Here is a 22,185-nt window from a genome sequence, read left to right as displayed (position 1 = left end):
ATTGCCTATAGGGCTAGGTTACATGTATTGATTTGAAGGATATTGTAGAAGTTTAACACGGATAGTAGCCTTGCTACTAGGATATTTTTGGAAACGAAGAATTAGTGGGGGGGAAAAGAACTGCGGTGATCAATCTTTTCCCAGGCAAAGCGCTTGACAGCAACCAGCCTCAAGAATTCTTCTCTTTCCTTCAAGATCGCAACAAAGAAACGCTCTTTCTATCCCCCAGAATAGGCCTACTGATTTTAACGCAAAAGCCAATAGTCTAACAACCCAAACGCAGGCCTAATAATTGTTTTCCATTGCGCATAAAACCCTGTTGCTGAAATAAGCTTCAGTACTATCTCAAAATAGACGAAAAGGGCGAAGATTGCAGTGCACTATTCAAATCCATTTGACTTTTAAAAACAACGACGGGAGAAATGTGCGTGGGTGTTTGGCCCATTTAAAGCTAAATACAAGGCAGTGAGAAGGCCGCGTTTCTCCCATACATGCTGGCTGTAGAATATGGAAAGGAGGTCAGAAGCACGGGCTCTCTTTGCTTATATTGGAGCTGACGGTGCAAAAACTGGGACAACTGGGGAGTATTTCTCACCATCAGGAATTGTATTCCTATGTTTTATTCCTATTTGTTTGGACTTTTTATGTGTTTGAGAAGCTCTGCGTTTTTACATGTGGTTTGTTTGTGCCACAAAAATCTTAATGCTTGACGGAACATGGACTTGCAACGTTATTTGTTTATTTATTTATTTATTTATTGGGAATCTGCTCTTTCATATTTGGAGTGTGCTCTTTTTACTGTTTTTATATATATTTTTTTTTACAGCTAAGCAAACAATTCGAAAAACGACTCTTCTCTTCTAACTACTGTTTAACAGACTATTAGCTAGGCTATATGTTGTCTTTTATTATTCATGTTGGGTGATGAGTGTTTTCACACATTAACAATTAGGTGTAAGTTAATTTGATCAGTTTAAGACAAGGCAAATGTGTTTCGAAGTAGAAGCGTAGCATAAACCGTGTATTGTATTACTAATTATTATTACTATTCTGTTAGTGTTATTTGTGTTAGTACTGCTATATTAATCAACTTCCTCAGTTGAAGTTAGTTTTAGCAAGGGTATTAGTCTTGATGGTTGTCTTTCAATATTTAACAGCATCTGAAAGGGAACTTAATTGCATTTTCAACGATAATGAGTATTTTCGGTAGCAATCCAAGCTATTAAACTATATTTTCTTAGATTTAGGTATAGGCATATTCCAACATCTGTGATCTGCTTATTTGCAAATAAATATTGATTTCTATTCAAATAAATGTTATTTTCTATACTTTGATTGTCTTCATACAGTAGACCTCCTCTCGTTAAAATAGGATTCGGGATATGAGGCGATCTATGTGTAAATTATGTACTAAACTATTTGGCAAAGATTGTGTTGCCTTGGACCACGTGACCAACCCAAGCGCATACCCGAGGGCTCTTTCAGTGGTCTGGCACTATAGCACGAGGAAAGATGCTCCCAAGAAGCTGTGTGCGTGAATGCGCGCGTGTGCGTGCGTGTGCGTGTGTGCCGTTGAAAGAGAGAGAGGGGAATAGAGCCTGCGAGGGAGCAATAGAGTTTGTGCACATGTCTACTATACGAATGAATACCTCTGCGTTTTTTAACAACTTTAAAAGTATGGCCCTCGTTTTGCCTCAGGTGAAAACTTGAAATGACCAGATAGAACTGAATAACATAACATTTTATTAAAGAATTGTTCAACAGACAACTCTTAACAATGAAATAAAAGGAGCTACAAAGGACAAAGGAAGTTCTCCAAAAGTGTTTAGCTATATTTCGTCTAATTCTCGACTATGCAGAAACGGTCTGATTCCGTCCTCGCGTCCCCTGTACAAGTCAAGACATTATTTATGTACAAGGGTAACATTAAACTATTTATTTCTAAAATACAATAACTAAAAATTAATTCCTTACAATGACAAGAACACAACGTCTTTATAACAGGTAAATACTAAAAAATTACATTTTTTTTCTTGATATAAATACATGGGGGATAAATAATACAAAAAGAAAGTATTTAATCTGGCTATAACAAATAAATATATATTTATGAATGTTCACTTGAACATACATTGAGAAAGACGCTGATTGGAGGTCTTCCGTTTCCGAAATAAGATGTATTTTTCCTTAACCATCAAAATGTAAACTCTAAGTGCAACAATGATGCCCAGACGAGAAAGCTTTAGTGTAAACCTACACTTCAGCTTGGTTCCCGGACATGCATTTTGTTCAAATATACCCTGTTTCCACGTTAAGTCAAGACATGAGAAAATGTGAGCCTTTCGCATTAGTCTTGGCTAATGTAAGTGAACCCTATCGATTGAAAGAGAGAAAGTGAGAGAGAGTAGGGAGAGCGAGAGTAGGGAGTGATAGAAAAGAGAGCGAGAGTAGGAAGGAAGGGAGAGAGGGGGAGGAGGGGGCAATGAGCCTATCATAGTTTTCAAAAGAGTTCTCAACTCCTTTTTACCCTGTGACGATGATATAACAACATAACAAATATCTATTTTATGTCCTAGTGTGTGTGTTTGTTTGTTTATGGATGTTAGCTAGCATAGCATAGCAATGTGAACCCAAACACCATAAACCCAGTGGAGGTGTAGGTCTACTATGCATCTGTGGGATGCTGAAGGGCCACTTCCCTTGAAGCCACAATGTTTGGCGAGGACATGTAAAAAAAAAAAAAAACGTCACTGGAAAGTGGGTTAGTGAGACATTTCCAAAGAGAGGTAATATGAATAAGGGAAGTAATCTAAAACAATCCAGTGGTTTGCTTGCACCAATTGAAGAATGCATATTGATGTCAGTCAAGCTTAGCCATTTGTGCTGACTGCAGGGAATCAGGCTAAGCATTATTCCTCGTTGACATAACATGTGTTCCATCGAGTCAAAAAGGTCTGACAGTAATACATTTCCCACCTTGTTAGCTGTCCATTAAACCCAACTATTACTGTTTAATTACTTGTATTCAAGGGAGGGCTCCATATTCAAGGAAATAAACTGTTAATCAAAACGCAAATTCAAGTGAATGTTACTAATACGCACAATGATAAAGACAACAGACAATACTTTTTTGGCCATGGCAAGAAACCACTGGATCATATTTTTTGTTCAACCCCATTGCAGCGTCCCATGGGTTAGTTATTTGTAGTTGTCATTTAGTTTTTTCTCCCAAACCTGCTACTACAGATGAGTTAACTTGGGAGCTTCCTGGATTCTACCCTGAGAAGGATGGTGCGCTGCCAACTCCGTGTATGTCGGGTGGGGGTCGCACGGTCCGTGGTGTTGGCTTGCTGACATCTGCGTGGCACCGTTGTAGTCCATGTTCCCAGCCTGGTGGTGTGGTAGATGATTGAGGCCGTACATGGACGGCCCAGAGGTGGGCATCGTCTCCACGTAGTTTCCTCCCACATACACGGGGCTGCCCTGCATGTTGGGAGTCCCATAATTGCCACTGTTACCCTGTAGCCCGTGTGGGTCGTATTCTGGTGCTGTGTTGGCATACTTCTGTTGGGAGGGGCAGTTTTTCATGGGGTTTTGGTAGGCTGAGGACATGGCATATGCGTTTTGATGGGACTTGTTAAAAGATGGCGGGGAGGGGGCGTCGTAGTTGCCTGCCATTGAATGCATGGAGTTCATGAAGCCAGCTGAGGACTGCATGGGTAGGGGTGGGCTTCCGGTTGGAGAGGGCCCCCCTGATGATGAGCCCAGCCCTTTACATTTCTGATCCTTTTTGTACTTCATACGCCGGTTCTGGAACCAAATCTTGATCTGGCGCTCGCTGAGGTTGAGCAAGTTGGCCATTTCCACGCGGCGAGGCCTACACAGGTAACGGTTGAAATGGAACTCCTTTTCTAGCTCCACCAGCTGCGCGCTCGTGTACGCGGTGCGCGCTCTCTTGGAGGCTGCAGAACCCGGGGGGCTTTTTTCACCTCCGCTGCTCTCTGCTGGGGTGGGAATGAAATAAAACATAATTACTACACACGGAAATTGAATGCATCATTTCCTAATAAAGCAGAGGCCAGGAAACGAAACGTATCCCCTAGATATGAGTTGTCAACACTTCCTAACTTTGTCATTTATTAAGAGATTCGAGACCCTACATTGACCATGTACGTAAATTGCATCATAGACAAAGCCCACAGCCAGAACTGTAGCCTACTATATTTGAAGGAGCTGCACGTTAACTGTTTTCACTTGAATTGTGTCACACATATCTGAGGTTCAATGAATGTACATAAATTGGTGTCTGTGTTTGTGTGTCAATATGTTCATATCAATCATCTTTGACCACCTACAGTTTAGATTAAGCATTCCTCTTATCTACAAATAAACAAGAACATTCGGATTCCAAACGTATCATATCTGTCTGATGAAAGATACACAGTATATGCCAAACACTTCCATGTTCTAATGCAATTGTTTCAAATGCTCATCAATAAAGAGAATGACTGCTTCTATTTTCTGTGAGTCCAATTAATAGAGGTCTCAGTTACTAGAGGGCTTTTCCTAACGACCTAACTCGGGGAAAAAAAAATCAGGCTTTAAATATATAAATAATAAGTTAGGTCATTAGATACAAATCCATGATTATGTATTGTAACTGTGTTGTAGTTAAGCTATCCAGCTTTGAATGTGTATATAACGGATAACGGGTAACGGGCATTGGGGAGGGGGGGAGGGGGAGCGGGGCACACACCGTTAGCTGAACTTGCGCTTGGAGAGCTGTTTTTTTGCTTAGTATTCTGCCTCGACTCTTTCATCCAGGGGAATATCTGCTTGTTGAGGGTGGGGTTGGTGGACAGAGTGTACGTCTTGGGCGCTGATTTGGCGGCCCCACCGCTGCCTCCCGGCTGCTGCGCGGTGGCACTGCTGCTAGTGGCGGTGGCACTGCTGCTGGTGGCGTTGGCGGGGTTGACCGGAGGGGACACCTGGGGTGGTGGTTGGTGTTCAGGTGGCAGGCTGGGCCGCATGCAGCTGCCATTCAGCTCTTTCGTCTTGGCATGCTGCTGGGGAGGAGCGCTGTTGCCACCGAGGGACTGCAGCGAGCAGGCGGACCTCTGGTAGTCGCTTTCGAGGTGAGCCGCGGACTGGAAGGCCGGTTGAGGAGCATCATAGCCAAAGCCGTTGGCCCCTTGGTACGAGTAACCTCCGAAAAGCGTCGAGTTGTCGTAGTAGGTCGTTTTCTGCATTTCCAAAAGTGGAGTTACCGGCTACCAGGGTCCTGATGACCTTCTGGAAGAACATTGGCACCAGATGTCACGTGACGGTCTCTTTCCAAAGGCCTCTTGGAAGCTGACCTGAAAGGTTATAAGAAGCACATAATAAGAGAGGCGCAAAATAAATCCATCTTCTGCCGCTGAAAGGCGCCATGACATGAATAGCGCTTTCCCACAACACGGCTTGCAGATGCCATGTCAGGCCACAGTGCACTGGGCCTACTCTATCTCACTATGAGCAGCACTCCCCCTCTCCCATCTCTCTCTCTCTTTCTCCTTCTCTCAAACACACACATACACACAACTGAACACAAACAACATCCAGGCAGTGACTCTGCACTCGCACATGGGAGCACGGACACGATTGTCTTCAAGATGTTGTCCATGAATAAATAACGAATATAACCTCACAAATATGTGGTGATTGCATTATTTGGGTAGGTATATCCCATTACTTGTGCATATTGTCCGGATTTTCACAATCTAACATTTTGAATAATGTTTCAGCGTTGGCCTTTGTGATTTCTAAGATAATAAAACGTGTTTTTGTTATCATTCTTTTTTCATACATTTAAAGTCGTTTGAATTGCGATCGAGCGATTTGTTCGTTTTCATACGGAAGGTTGTTTGTATTAAAATACTATCCTAACATGTCTTGTGTTGTGGTTGTAATAGAAAAGTCTTATTTATTTGCACAATTGAAAGATAAAGATAGAAACGTAAGTAAAGAAGGTGCATTTCGGTGTTAAAAACAAGCTAGGCTATATAGTGGCATGTATTCTCGTTTGTCTTCATGAATGAAAACGAGCAATATACAATTAGGGATGTTTGGAAAAAAATGTCTTAAAATGCTGTCTGTAAAATGCTATCTAGCCTGTACAGAAAGCTAGGAATGGGCCTTTACAATTTTGTTGGGGGGGAAATCAGTGCATATGTCGCTCTTAACTCCATTTCCTGCCAGGTTTTCTCAGGTTACACAACATTGTATTTGGGCAACATTAAAACGCAGAAAAAAACGGCACTTGAGACTCCGTTGTGAACGTTGTTGCAGGTCCCCATAGAAGGAGAACGAGAGAGCGTCCCGGAAGCTTCAGGCGAGTTTGATTCATAACGGTCGCTCGGCAAAAGAGGACTAAAGCGCTAAAAAAAGCTCGAGACCTTATATGTGCTAACTGCTGGGGTGGCCAAGAGGGCAGTGTGCGTGTCACCTGCCAAGCACCATAATGCACCTGGGATTAATTTCGTTTGGACGCTTGACAACCGAGATAAAACGTTGGAAAATAGATTTGAAAAGACCATGGAAGCTTTGAGGAATAGTATTTTTTTTGTAGTAGGCAGCCTTCAGTTGGAAAGCCAACTAGCTGGTTCACTTACATATAAGTCAAAACAAAAACACATGCTTTGTGTTTGTGGTTACACTTGGTACTCTGATGGCAAATTCCACCAAATAATCTAACAGTGAATATAGTTATATCAATGAAATTGTTCTATTATTAGTCTTTTTGCATAATAATATTGACACATTTTATGTCATTGCCTATTAATATATATTATAAATGACCCAATAGCCTACAATTACATAAATGGTAGACGGAAATTGAAATTATATAATCACTAGAAAATCCCTGGACAACAATAAACAATACTATTGCCTATCTGAATAATCCAAAGAATAATCATTATACACGTTTTTAAGGCTAAAATCAACGATCCATAAAAACAAGATCATTCTTACACATACAAGCTTGTGTTCATAAATAAATAATGAATCTTATTTTATGTATATCCTTTGTGAGACTTATAGCACATCCTAATAATATAGGCGTACCCACTAAAACCACGAACAAAATGGAATATGGAGACATTCTCCAATTTGAAGAAAAAATATGTGTAAGAGGTAAGAAATAGGCTAAATGAGATGAGAGCAGTACTATGTCTGAGAGAAGGAAGGGGATCCTGGGCTACAGCTTTAGGACACCAACTCTCACCACGTCACAAATGTCGCTCATTTATCTTTCCAGTAGACGGCTGCAATCCTAATTATTTTCTCTAAGGAATTGTTCGAGGGAGAGACCGAGAGAAAGAAGGGGGGGGGGTGGCAACGGGAATAATATATATTAAATCATATCGCAATGCCATTAAATGGAACACGTAATGTCCTGGCCTGCTTGTAACACTAACACAATAACTAACTTTCTTATAGATTCGCTCTAATACAATTATGGGGTCCAGAGCGAATGGGGGCTGGATAAAAAAGCGATCCCATACAAGGACGTCAACAACAACATGGAGACGAGCTAGACACCAGTTTGGATGTCCAATTTGTAGTTTAGCATGGATAAAATTACAAATGGCGCCTGTAATACACACACATAAAGACATTATGTATCGAGACATGTGTTAGCCCATTTACAGATTGAGAAATGGCAATTATTGCATCAAAACAACAAATGAGTATTGCAATGGTCTCTCATGTCGAGCCGTCTTCATTTGCTCCTTGCCTTCGTTCAATTAAAAACAATAGGCCTTGGACGTCTGAATGGCACGTCAAACGAAAAACACCTTATCAAAACATTTAGAAAGATGGCCAGATAGAATAAAAATGGAGATTAGTTTAGCACGGCAGTCCAATAACATGGGGATCCATGCCTCGGTACTAGCTGAAAATAAACGCCGTACCCATGTCTGAACATCAAAGCCCACGAAAACAGATAGCCCAAAAATTATTTCCCCGTTGCTTTTTAAATAAATATAAGAGGGGAAAATGAATCTGTTGGAGAGAAATTCTAAAGGGAAAAAGGGGGGTGTGGGGGGGATACGGCGTTGAAGGAAGCTTAAAGCATTGTGAACTCTTCTTGAACCGCGATTGGAGTCATATGGTCATAAATCACCGGGACACACTCTCCGCCATTCACAAACTGATAGCCTATTTCAGACCAGCTTACCTTAGCCTCTGACGAAGGAAGCACGGGCAGGCATCATATATTTTTCACATTCGGTCTCGATGCAATCAATAAAACGAGAGCTCTCCACTTCCCTTCAAAAACTCGCAGCGAATGTAAATCCGCCGGTATCTCGAGGACTGCTGCCCCGAGCCTGAGTCCGGGTGCTCCTGCACGGATCCCCTCGGCTTGGGAAGGGGGGAGACGGTCTGGCATGAAAGATCTGAGGAATGCTAGGGGGCTGCGAATGGACAGGCAGCAAGTGCCTGGCTGCCCTGTCGACTGGTACGCCCTGCTCGCTGATAACAATGGCCTCAGATTTCCCTTTCTCTCACAGCGCAAACCTTAACATCATAATCCGAGCAGAGCCGCGGCTCGCCGCGAAATAACCCCAATGCATTTCCCCCCATGCGTGTGTTTCTCTCCGTGATTATTCTCGCTCCTCGTAGCTCTTTCGGTGGGTTATTGTATTGTCAACACAAGGCCTTGGTGCAGCTATTCGGATATAGCGGGGTTGATTTAGAGCGCCAGTCGCGGCTGTTAATCCCCATCAAACAACGTCACCAGTGAAAAATTATGCTAATTGCAGACGTGCTGGACAGGACAGGGGCCTACAAGCGGAGAGACAGCGCTAGTACTTTTTGATGATTCACGTGTTTCCTGGTTAGGTGTCAAGCCATGGTAATATTGTTAAGTATATGAGAGGAGACTGTTTTTTTCCTCCACTGGTGTAGCCTATATTAAATTACCAGGAAGTGGGTTTCCACAGCCGGCTCCCGCTTGACTCGCGGCAGAAACCGAATTCTCCCTGTATTGTTAATGTTTCAACACATCTCTCCCAACACACACAACTAGTGTAATAACAAATGGACAAAATGAAAAAGGGAGGCTGGTGGGGGGCTCCGGGAACAGACAACAGGCGCACTTGAAAAACAAGGGAGGGGTGTAAAAACAAATCAGTAAAAGGGGAAAAAGAAGAGAGAATCTGTGGTATTTAACAGCTAGGACGAGCCGGTGCCACACAAACTTCTTAGAAAAACGTCAATAGCGAGTCCATGTTAAAAATAGAAGAAAGGGCTTCCTGTGTTTTTACTGTAGGCTATGTTGGACTTTAACACCCAATGGAAAGAGAAAAGTAAATCAACAAGAAGAAAAACTGAGAAGGAAACGAGGAGAAATGAAAACACGAAAACACGAAGGTGTTTTACAGGTTTTATATTCTCTCTTCACTAGCTCTCCCTCCCTCTCTCTCCCTCTCTCTCTATTTTTTATTATTCAGGACACTACCCCCTTCGTTTATGGCTACGTAAGATTTATGACTTCTACCACACAGGACTAGCTGTAAACAGCTACTTTAAAAAGATGCATTTCGTATGGGAACTTGAATAGAGAGGATCACCAACCGTGTAGGAAGAAGGTAGGAGACAAAAATGTAGGTGTCTGCAACTTTATCTGACTGACATTGTTCTCGATTTGCAACTACTGCTAAATGGACAAATGCAACCCACTTAAAAGATTACTAATGAACTAAAAACCCAAACACTCCAGTATTGTTCTATTTACAACTGGTATTTTTTTCCACGACTATGCACATACCGGGAAAAGAATCGTCTATACCAACTTGATTTTTGGGATTACAACATGCCAGTGCTTGTTAGAAGATCGAGGAAGAGTATATTCGTTATTTTCATAGGATGACAAGAGATGCATCAGTCTTCCTAATATATTGGAGTTGACTAAGTCATGGCTATACTATTTCAACGGTGGAATATATGGACAGATTTGGGGGTCCAAGGTTTTCATTTTTTCCTGCATTGCAACCAACATATTACATAAAGAGACTACAAACTCCAATGAGACATTTCGTTGTGGATTTCCTATTTTGTTAATGAGAAGGAAAGCTTTTTAGGTGGAAAGTGTTTTGAATTTTGTGTATTGTTTTTTTTCCAATGGTAAATGCTTGTGATTGTGTGCTGAATACGCCATTGAGTGTGAATATATTTAATTGGAAATGGTTGAGCAATTGTCTACTGTATTCATATGACATACCACTTACATTGAAATACATAGCCTATCTATTTATTATATATATTGAAAGTGTTCGTTTTCTATTTTGGACAATAGGACATTGCCACCTCTGTGCCTATTTGACTGTGAGTTACCCTACGATTTTATTGCATGGCTAATCTACATAACGCTACACGCCCATACTTTCATAATCCACAATGTTTTTTTCTCTCCAGATATTACACTATGGCATTCATTGACTCATCGAAAGAAGAGAGAGCAAGCACACACAAGGACACACACACACACACACCACCATTTTGACAATGATTTTGATTCATCTGTGGTGCTTTATGCATGAGATGTTTTTTTTAAAGCTCAATTTAAAAGCTCATACTTATATTCCAACGCCTCAAAAAATATATCACAAGCCATTTTCACAGGCTACATGCATGCCATACTAGAGAAGATTAGAATAAACAATCTTGGCATAGGAAATGTTTACCGATTATGTGAATGTCATATGCAGACTAAATCATCATTGTTGAATGTATGCGATGTATGCATACTTCATTCCAATAAAAACATATTTACTTTAAAATATGTAAAAGTATGTTTTCTTATGTTCAAAAATATCATTTCAATGGGATAATGAAAATATTCATCGAAGAGATTGCATTCAATCGCACATCCGTTTTTCATTCATATTCATAATAACGAGCAAATAATCATTTGCAATGTGTATATACTTGTCATAGGGTGACTTACCGAGATTATGTTGCTTCTTATCACTGGATTTTATGCAAGAATACAGCTTCCTAAAGGCTTGAGGGAACTGCAGAGGAGGGGAAAAAATAGAAAGATGCAATCAAAGGAGGTCATAAAAAAATCCAATACAGCCTACATCCCACAGCCTACATATGACCTCTTGTCTACAAATCGAACACACAGGCAACCTGAGAGTTTAACACAGGTGACAGATATCGTTAACCTTAAATTATTCCCGTGGAATCACGGAATAAATGCAAAGCCAAAGGATAGAATCCAGTGTGTTCTCATGAACCCATTATATTGATTTCAATTATCTATCAGATTGCATATCCTATTTCTCATTATTTATTTTTGAGATTCCGTAATCTCGTGTAGTAGGCCTACATCTGGAGCAAGTCAATCAATCCACACGACAGTGAGGTTCATGTTGAATAAATAAACAAAATTGTTCCCGCAATGTTGATACATATAAAAGTAATTATGTGTATATTGATGGAATCATATTATAATCATCCATAATAGTAGGCTAGTTGTTGCTATGTTGACATTGACTCATTATTATTAATTTAGCAATCAAGGCAGTAGGGATGAAAATATGTTCTAATGACTATCATATTCTAATAGCCTAATAAGAACAACAACAATAATATCCACAGGCTAATAATAAGGAAAATAATAAACACAATAATAAGGGAAAACATATCATTATTATAATATAGATAGCTATGAAGGTGAGAAATATCTTACAAAGTCCCAATAAACGGAACAGCTCAACGAATGAAATCGAAAATAAACGAAAGTGTAGCGCCCACTGAGAAACACCGTAAATAAAAGCCCCACCATTCTGGGAAAATAATCCCAAAGTCTAGGTAAATGTAGCACTATATCCAGTTTCAGAGTAAAAGTAGACAGAAAAGGGCTTTATCCAGAGACAGGGCCGGAGCAGAAATGAAATCAAATGGCCATGATGGTCTGCATAGTAGCTCTTATTAAAAGTGGAATAAAAACGTTGGACGCTCTCGTTCGCCGGCTCCTGACAGCTACCCCAAACACATAAATCAAAACGAGGATTCCCCGACCTCCCCGACTTTGCGGCCTATAGCGATATAAAGTTATTTATTGCATCCCCGCACTCACGCACAGCATTGGCTCGCTTCCATCCCTGTTGCCCCGGTTTTTACTCCACTGCTACCCTGGTAGTTTTGAAGATTTTCGGCACCGATAGCTCGCTCGACCCGGAGCCCTACTGGACTAACGTAAAGTTACCTACAAAGTGCAGGGTGCTACAGCCCCCGCAGCTAGCAACGCTGCACGCTCAGAACAAAGGGAGGAGGCAGCTACAAGCAGAAGAGCTGATGAGCCAATTTTTTTGGGGTGGAAAAATGTTGAAAGAAGCCAGGGAGCGAGGAAATTCAGAAGAAATGACGACTAACCAAGCACTAATTCAACGAACAACATCCAAAAAGCCTGGCATGTGCAAAGGGCTATTGGAATAACGGAGATAAACAACATAGGGATTTGGCTGGTTCGTTTCTGCACGGGTTGCAACAAAGGGCTCCTGAATAATTTATCAAAATGCATATTAAGTGGATGCACGGGCATTAGGGGGAACGGGGAATGCTGCCTGCTTGGAAAATTTCTATGAAATCTATGCCAATGATCACAGCCCTGTAGTTCCACACTAGAGCCCTGGTACACAAACAGTTTCTGTCCAACTTTATTACCCCCCCCCCCCTCAACACTCCGTTAGCTGTCCGTTCACCAGCCTGCGTCTGGCCATGGTTCCCTCACACCCTCCGTAGCCATTCGTTTACCGACAAACGGTTCTCCACCATCACAACTTCAACATGTTTATGAACACGAGCTGGGTGCAAAACACGCGGAATTAACAAGCATGCAGCGAGGCTACGTCTCGATGTGACGGATTGGCGTTCGGTTTTCCAAGTGACCTTTGCGTTGAAGAGCAATAACTCACCAGATTAATGATCAATCAACGGAAGAAGTATACTTTGCAGTCCTCTATTAATGTATTATATTTATGTATTCATCCGGGCCTTGCTGTCCAAGGCTTTCAAAGAGGCCGCATTGGCTTCTGGAAGTCAGCGAAACGCCGAAATCCCATTTAATGTGTAATTACCAGGCAGTTGATAACAGCAGAGTTAGTGACTGGGCGAAAACACAGCCAGCGAGCAACAATAAGGTCCTTTCCAAATCCAAAATAATGCCCCGGTATCATGCGCTCACGTGATGCGCGTACGTCAACATACTCTGGTTTTGATAGAATTGTGGCTACTCTTCTCCCCTTGTTTGATGCCTCCAAAACGACGGAGAAATATATTTTCCTTCACCTTTTCCGGATTGGTTGCTTCTCTGACTTTTGCCCCATGTTGAATGGCACCCCCCACCCCAAAAATTATAATTTTCTCCCAATCTCTGGGAGGGTGTCGTTTTTATTGAGTCCATTCGCCGAATGGAATGAGATCTAACGACTGGCATCCCAAATGGCAAGCGACAAATTGTTCTAAACGAGGAGAGTCATGACACATCTTATTTTCTCTCCCATTCTGCCGGATGACATGAGATTTTCTACACCACGGACTTAGTGAGCGAGACCAGTGTGGATGCGAGGCCTCTGCCTCCAATCTTTGGGTGATAAAAGGGGTTTCTGCACTGCTCACTGGGCGACTGGTGGAGCAAGTGGGCTTGGTTGTACACCCACGCAGATAGCTCTCTACTAAAGATCTCCAGATTACAATTAAACTCCCATTTGAGGCCCGGTGACCTGAGCGTTATGTCTGTATCGATCCCCGTGGAGCTAGTTGTCATTGTGAAAGAGGACCTACGCAAGTTCCGAAGTGGTGTGCTAGTGTTTGAATAAGACATATGGCCAAATATGTCTATGCCAGATTAGCTCTTTGTGCTTTTAGAGTGAATGTCAGTAGATTAAGTTCTTATGTGTTCTAGCTAATTTTACTAAGTGTTTATTTAATTTGTTCACCTCCTTTGTTGAAGGTGCGAATGGAGAGAGAAAGGTGCCAATGGGGAGGGAAGAAATGGATGCCTTGCTCTATGGCATCAGTGCCACTGACCTCTCTGCATATGAGGGACTTCAGCATATTGGCTTTTGGTTGCAGAACATAGAACATATTTCGTGTTCTAAATGCTCAACAAGGAATCGCTTCCATCAGCTAGTTTCATTGAGCGATCAGGGTTAATCTGTATGAGAGAAGGGCTCTAGGTGGTAATCTTTAACCGAGAATTCAAAAGAGGACACTGACTTGGAGACCGTTGGTTGGGGGCCTTATAGGTCACAGTACCCTTTCTGCTCCAGGGAACTAAAAAGTGCTAACCTCACCAATGTGACATGTGAGGATGGGGTAGGGGGACGTGACCAAGCGTTCGGTAATTAATGGTTGAATATAGTCGGCTTTACTGGAACCTGGACCTAAAAACGACTTAAATTGAAAGTTTAGATTTTCATTACACCTTTTGTTCTTTAGAGATGATGCTAATGATTGCTGTGTTGCAACGTGATCCAAGGCGTCTTAAGCAGATGCTATTATTGCAAATAACTTGCATAAAGGTCACATGGATGCTGTCCAAAGCTGTCAGATATTATATACTGACACACAGTAGTTTTACTTTCCCTTTTTCCATTGGAGCTTGCCTATATTGTCAGTGATGTATGATAAAATCAATTAAATCATGGCCACTTAGACGTTTGTGGTTTCATTCAGTTTTCCACCACCATGACGCACAAACTGCCAGGTCATGATTTCCACCGAGCTATCCAACTACCGATTGATATGCATTACAGACTATAGCCTATAGACAGTCTATAGAGGTAAATGTATTTTATGGAAGTGTAATGGTATTGTCAAAGCAATGGTCGTCATGTAGTGAGATGACCCATGGACCATGTTCAAATCAAATCAACGTGTATTGGTCGCGTACACCGTTTAGATGTTATAGCGGGTGCAGCGAAATGCGTATGTTATTAGCTCCTAACAATGCAGTAAAATGTCAAACAGGTTCACAAATAATGAAATATATATATATTTAAACCAGAAAGAACAACAAGAATAACACAGGTGTCCCACATATGTGGGTGTCTTGTTAGGTTTTCCTTTGCGCGCAGCTACTTATTGTGGGTTAAAGAAGCTATAGTTGGCACAATGTTCGTGTAGCATCATTGGTTCCTATATAGTTGCAAGTCCACGTGCCTTGAAGATGTCTTTTTCACTGACGTCTTGCTCGTGTTTATCTCGAGGGTCGTCTAGATCATGTGTGCATAGATAATGTGTTTACAATGTGTACTTGTAAAATGGCAGTTGCAGATATTCGGTTTACAATGGTTTAACGTTGTGCAAAGTTGACATCTGCATGTAATAGCTTCGTTTACTGCATCTGTACAAAGTCCTCTTACACCGTTTATTTTCATGTTCTTGCAACGTTAGAACATGTTGTTAGTGAGGTTGTGTGACATATTCCTTTATCTATATCTCAACATTTCACGGATGGGTCATTTAGAATAGAAACAATATATTTAATCGACTCAAAAAGTATTTGGTGTTTGCAGATGTACAGACCGAGATGCATTGGGAGATGCATAATTAGCAATATGGGTGTAGGCTCACTGAGGGCCTATGAATGACTATCTTACTATTATCAGTGAGCTCTCGAGGTCCTCTGAAGTCAACATTTTCTATTTTACTAGAACGTCTTCTATTTTACACGCCTAGAGGTAGAATGTATGCACACATGACTGTAAGTCGCTTTGGATAAAAGCGTCTGCTAAATGGCATATATTATTATTATATATTATTAACAGTTATAGTATGAAATACAATATCTTTCAATATCCCATGAACCTCCAGGTCGTGTTAGAATTAATAGCGCTAATCTACATTAATTGACATAGGCCTAAAACGCCATTTGTTGGTTTGTGTGGCGCACCAGTTGTTCCACAAACAGCAATATTGAAAATAATAACAAAGAGAGCCCGTAGTGATGGACTTGATAGTATATTGGGATTCCTGGGGGGAGAGAAAAAGCGGAGGGTAAATTGGGAGCAGCTAGAGTAAGCAATCCTTTCACACGGTCATAAATCAGGACCACATGCATCTTCTTTTTACACCTAGCCATCAGATCCATTCACGGCTCACCCCACACCGCGAGTCCCCCACTCCCCTCTCTTATTAACATTTGATGCACCGCACTTTACGCAATGAGTAAACTTTTAAATAGGGGTGTGGGAGCCCAGATATTAATGCTTGACAGAGAAGTAGAACGAAGAAGAAGGGGGACAGTCAGGGAGAGGTAAAGAAATGCACTGAGAGGGAGAAAATGGAGAGAGGGTGAGGGAAAAGAGAGTGAGGGCAGCGAGTCACCCTTTAGCCCTCCTCGGTTACCTATTCGAAGGCATCTGTCTTCGGCTGTTCGAAAACACAAAAGTTTGCGAGCTCAGGCACACCCAAAGATGGGTCACACAACGGATAATTAATGACTTGTCTACAGAGGAGCATAGGACACTGGGAAGAGCCCAAGCATCCGGCGTCAGTAGATGCCTGAAAACCTTACCTGACTTCCAGCACTTCTCTGGGTCTCACGAGCCAAGCTTGGCCAGCGTTTGAGGGATTATCTATTGTAGACGCGCTTGGAATATATCGTTTTTTTGCTTTTTGGTGACCTTGGATGCGTTGTGCGTAATTTGGTAATGATATCTCTCCACTAAACAAAACAAAAAAGAGAATCTACATGGCGGCTTTAGAATGCTATATATCCTCAACAGCGAGCAGGACGGTCTGCTCACAACACATGCGCGCGCGCACCCATCAACACGAGCGGGTCTTCCGAGCCCGAGCACTCCCGAACACGGAGCCCCCCTTTGCACTTCCGAACTCTTCGAACCCTGCATGCGATTCCTTCGGGCTTAGCAGTCAGCAGTAGGCGATAGATTCCACCTCTACCCTCTGCCTCTTTTTTCCGCCTATAGCTACTTGCATGGAGCGGGGTGGATTGACAAGGTGAACTACTGAACCAGTGGACTGACAGGACACACAGGGTGGAGAAGGCAAAGGGGTTCTTCTGTCCAATAGGGATCTGACTGCACGGCTGCGAGGCCGACACGCGGGCCATATGGCGATTACAACCTGCGGGCTTCTGCAGGGGTGAACGTGGTCAACCTCATTCCGATACTGCCATTTTCTTGTCAGAGTTAAATTCATTTTTAGGCTGGGGATGGTTTGCGGATAGCGGATAGTATGTTATTCACGAATGAAATAGGCTTGCATCATAGCAGAGGGCTAGTAAGGGGATATGAAAATAAATTACCTATATCTTGATGTAAAAGCTCACTAACGTTTGTAAATGTAGATTATTGCGTTTTAGAATTTGTGACTAAGTCGGATGCACTTGGCTTTGTTTCTTGGCCGATCCTTTTGTGCGTCTGAGTGTTATCTGCCTACGCTCAGACAACACAAAGAAACACACACAGACAAACACACACACGCACACAGTGACAGAGAGAAATAAATAGAGAGAGAGGGATAGATAGTTGGAAAGAAAGGGGGAGAGAGAAGGAGAGAATGTAGGGAGAGGGAGGGAGAGATACCCACACGAATAGTGGGAAATTCAATTATGCTGATGCAAATGTGCCACGATAGTATCCGAGTTATTTTTAGTCCTGCATGAAAAACATTGCCTTTCTTCTGAACATTTCCGGCTTAGTACTCTTATCGCTCTCCTGCAAGCTCTTCAGCCGGGTGAATATTCTCCTTGCAGCCTCTGGATACGGTTTCGCCGGTCATTTTTCATGCGCCTTTGAATTGCTACTCTTGCAGATCATTATAAATTAGCGCGGGGCTTCATATTGATTTATTTCCGAAGGGGTAATCATTCCTGCATCACTGAAGGCCGGGGAAATACCTACCTGGCCAACCAATACCTACCTGGCCCTCTGAACAGAATTAGGAGTTTGAAATAGACTACTCACAAGGATAATAATAATAATAGTAGAAGTAATATAACTTGGGGGAAATAACAGCTATTCTTCTCAAGTTTCAGACTCAAGTTTAAGACTAAACTGACCACTAGATGTATATTTTATCTGTATTTTCACCTGCTTTTAATAGATGGTTTGGGGAGCTAAATTATTGTGTAGCTTTTGGGCAAGTCATTCAGTAACATTATATCGAAATTGTATTAGGCTACTCGTAAGCTATTATGTTACATTTCTGCTTAATATTATGGCTAAGGGCGGTCAATGTGACTGAAATAAAGAGGATACATATTACGCTTATGTTTTACAGGCATTTGGATAAGTGCAAGATATGTTAGGTGGTTAGATATCCATTGCGTAAAAGTTAACCTAATGCTTTCGATATTTGTTTACAATGGAAAAAAATTGCAAAAATTTGCAAATATAGAGCTAAGTTAGATCGAGGTAAGGATAGGCTTTAGATGGAACAATTATCTCTTGTTTGGATGTATTAAAACAATCCCATGGCGTTTTGTGGACCCTCTTGTCCAGGCTTTTATTTGGTGGATACATGTGTTACTTATTTACGCGTGAATTAATTATTAATAGTACGTCTTTGTTCTTTGTCCACAGGAAAAGTATCGTGTTCTAGTGAATCTTTTATCGCCTGCAGTGTTATGTACCATGCATGCTATTTTACATACAGGTTCCATTATTGTTTTTATAGTACAATGAGTGTAGTAAGCAGTGTGGTAGTCCATTTATAATTGTTAAAACAAAGTGCAACAATCGAATTTAAGCTACCTCCAAAACACTGGTATGTTAACGGATGGCAATACAATTATCTCGAGATGTTTGCTGTAGCACTACAAAACGAATAGTTAGAGGTAAGCGAGAGAATATTCCGGAGAAAAGGGGCTATGCTTATGAATGGTGTATTCTTGGAGGGTCGCGCCTTTTTGTGAGAGAAGGGCTCAATATGGCTGCCATATATTTGTATTGTTCCCAACGCTGTTGAGCGGGAAGATGCGCTCTTGCTGCCTCGTCTCTTATGGGATTCTAACGACCTTGTCTGGGACACAAATAATAAACAATAATCCGACACACTTACTGTATACACACATAGGGCCCTATAAAGATAAACATATACAATCTGGACGCCGTGAATCAGTTGCAGGTTGTTGAAAGGTTTTGAAGTGCAGTAGCCTATGCTATAGAATCGAACCGAAGAGCCATTCAAACAAAGGGCCCACTTTCAGCTTTCAACCTCTAGTTAAGGCAGGGAGGGTCATATAGAACATTTGCAATAGTATTATACTGATGCTATTATAGAAGCCTCATAACCCACTGTTGCTACCATTACATGTTACTTACAAGTGTTACTGCTAATCTAGTTGTAGCCTATTTACGTGTATTGGAGCTGTGCGTAATGTTAATAGTTCGTTTTTTTACTATGATGATGATGATGTACAATTGTTTCCACCCAGAATCTGAGCACCCAGCCTAGCTACCCATCTGACTGGCATTTGGAATAATTTTTTCCAACGCTGGGCTGTCATTGAAATCAGACATGAGGCGGTTTCAGTGAGCAACCGTGATCTCTTACACGCACAATGTCCCCTTCTCATCGCCCCCTGAGCATCCACCGAAATGAGCTGGAATATTGTTTTTGACACAGCGCCCGACAACAAGTAGCGCCGCTGGAATAGACATTTTGAAAAGTGCTGCCCCTCGCTGCTATGCCCATTAATATTTGATGGGAGCCACAGAGTTGTTCTAATTTTGTTACACAAAGGTTTACACTAGCGAGGCGAAGGGGAGGATTGTGGAAGGAGCCAGCCATGGTAATGACATTTATAAGCTGCTTTTGTATTCATGAATACAAAAAAAGAGGCACTCTATCATAAATATGTATTATTATCATTATTGTTATTATCAGGCCTATTATCATTATCCGACAACATACTGATTTCATTATATGTAATGTCATCCTTTTTCAAACCAAAATGTGAGTAAAGCATTTTCAAATGGAAAACTGTTGCAGTCTTTGTCTGTCTTTGTAGTTTTCTCTTTCAGTAGCATCAATGCAGCATACACATATTTTATATCCACACCAAAATAACGTTAACGCGTCATATACGACATTGACTACGGTTAGCCCAGAAAATAACATACCCCCCCCCCCCCCCGAAAAAAATGACACCACAACCAATAAAAATGAAGCCTGTGCTATTCTCACAACCTGCACACATTCGATGGCATAATGGACACAATATCACACCAAATAATAATAAAATACTATATTATGTTTGCTAAACACCACCATACTGACAGACATAGGTTATCGAATGTTGCATCATTTCATGGTCGAACAAAATCCAGAGAAAATGTATCGAAAAAATATGTCGGAAAATATTCTAAAAATGAATCCTTCAGTCCCTTTAGCTATGCTCGTCATGCCACCCCTCTATACAACACATCCCATCTAGTTGAATTATAGCCTACTCTTCTCCTACTAAGTTTGAATTCCAATTAAGTTGTCTATCTATCTTGTCCAGAAAAACGTCTGGAGCTCAGGTATTTACACCCCTGGCTATGACTAGGCCTATGCTGGCGAGCTCCAGCGCTTTTATGAGATTCACATGGCGACGAGGCGTTCCCATTTTGCCAAATTTAAACAAATCTTCCCTTAATTGGTAATCGCATATGCAGTAACTCAAAACCTCCAGCTACTTAGCCTTCATATTAGTCGCTGATCCATTGCCGTAAATCGCCCGCGATAATCAACTGCGGGGGGGAGAGAGGAGTGTGAAAAAGGCAAACGCTTTTCTCGACCGGCGAGAGACAAGAAGCACCGAAAAAGCCAGAGTGAGAAACGAAGATCCAGGAATCTCTTCCTCATTCCCGTTTATCATCACTCGCCAATCATTTTCCCCGATAAATGATTTATCGTGGAGACGGCCATAAACAACACAACTGCCTTACAAACACACAATGGCAGCCCGCTACCGCTGACACACATATCACTATAAATCAAGCGAAGTAGCTGGCTGAAAAGAAGAGAGAGGGAGAGAGAGACATGCAGACATGAGGAAGACCGAGATGGGATGGGGGACGGATGAGAATAGTAATACGGCTGTTTTAAAAATATATACATCGCTATCATTGCATTGCAACACAGTGCAGTACTATGACATGTAAAGGCTACTATTGTTCATGTAACCAAGGCTGAAGTCAAACGATGGGATGATGGGTGCAACCACATGCATGATGTCAAAGTACGGCAAGATTAGTATTTTTTACATATTTACCACAATATTACAAACAGCATATAATTCATTGACTCGGGTAAGCCAACGGCGCAGCAATGCACTTGCGTAGAAGTGGCGTCCCCGTTTCCGCTATACTCACAATGTCCACACGACGAGAGACTCCCGTCCAAATTTGTTTTATTGCAGCCTCTGTGTGTCTCTCCCCTCTCTTTTTTTCCCCCTCCGCTATAGGGCTTGTTTTTAAAAGGACAGTTGAATTTCACGTCAGACACGAGGAGACCATGTCTGCGATATTCCTGACGAATACATATCTATTTTGCAACCTCTGCATTAATTATTTAATGAATCACGTGACCAGGAGGGGATGGGGTACCTCTCCTTGCACGCTCCCCGGACCACTCTGACCCAACACTCCAGAGCCCACGTTCTAACTTAAATCTTTTACAGAAATATACAATAAAGACTAGCCTATAGGCCTGCACCGTTTACTCTACAGCTCTTTGTGAAAGGGAGAAATACGTCTTATGCAATGTTTGTGCTATGTAGGCTACTGAAAGAACTTGTGGTAAGTGGCCATATGAGAGGGATGACATGATACGAATAGAGGAGGATAGTGAAACTCTTGGGTGCGTTCGTTTGGTCTTTATTCCTTACCACCCCTGTTTATGTATTTCGAGATAAGGGTGTTTTTATTTCGATTAAAAACAAGACATCCTTATTTAGATATAGATGTATGCACAGAAGGGGTACACTAAAAGCCAATGTTGTATTAACTTGTTTGCTTGGTCTATTGTTGATTTTATTGATGTCGTGTTATTCGTTGAAGCCCTTGTTGGTTTGCACAGATCTTTTGTTTACACAATAATTAAATACATCTTTGGCCATTCTGGAAGAAATGAAATCGTTGAATACGCTCTTTCACCCACAGACAATTTCAT

At 41.6% G+C, this 22,185-nt stretch overlaps 1 protein-coding gene across 12 annotated transcripts in view; it reads right to left on the bottom strand.

Annotated features, from left to right (window-relative positions):
* Window positions 1-1,720: 1,720 nt before the first annotated feature.
* The window catches only part of LOC123999254 (homeobox protein Hox-B3a), a 56,934-nt gene continuing 36,469 nt past the window's right edge, over window positions 1,721-22,185 (bottom strand). For 5 of the 12 annotated variants that reach the window (XM_046304827.1, XM_046304828.1, XM_046304829.1 and 2 more), the window contains 3 exons: window positions 10,994-11,060; window positions 4,757-5,357; window positions 1,721-4,004 (listed from right to left, as the gene is read on the bottom strand). In XM_046304827.1, coding sequence (XP_046160783.1) covers window positions 3,241-4,004; window positions 4,757-5,249 — 1,257 coding nt within the window. In that variant the 5' untranslated portion in view covers window positions 5,250-5,357; window positions 10,994-11,060 and the 3' untranslated portion in view covers window positions 1,721-3,240. Of the gene's footprint in view, window positions 4,005-4,756; window positions 5,358-8,221; window positions 8,774-10,993; window positions 11,061-11,743; window positions 12,110-12,133; window positions 12,940-12,971; window positions 13,378-16,576; window positions 17,084-22,185 lie in introns of those variants that run through there. The other 7 variants (XM_046304831.1, XM_046304833.1, XM_046304832.1 and 4 more) reach the window with 7 other exon arrangements.

Source organism: Oncorhynchus gorbuscha, linkage group LG16 (assembly GCF_021184085.1).
Source record: "Oncorhynchus gorbuscha isolate QuinsamMale2020 ecotype Even-year linkage group LG16, OgorEven_v1.0, whole genome shotgun sequence".
Classification (NCBI taxonomy): domain Eukaryota; kingdom Metazoa; phylum Chordata; class Actinopteri; order Salmoniformes; family Salmonidae; genus Oncorhynchus; species Oncorhynchus gorbuscha.
The sequence above is the reverse complement of the archived record's forward strand: the minus strand, read 5'-3'. Positions and strand labels throughout refer to the sequence as shown.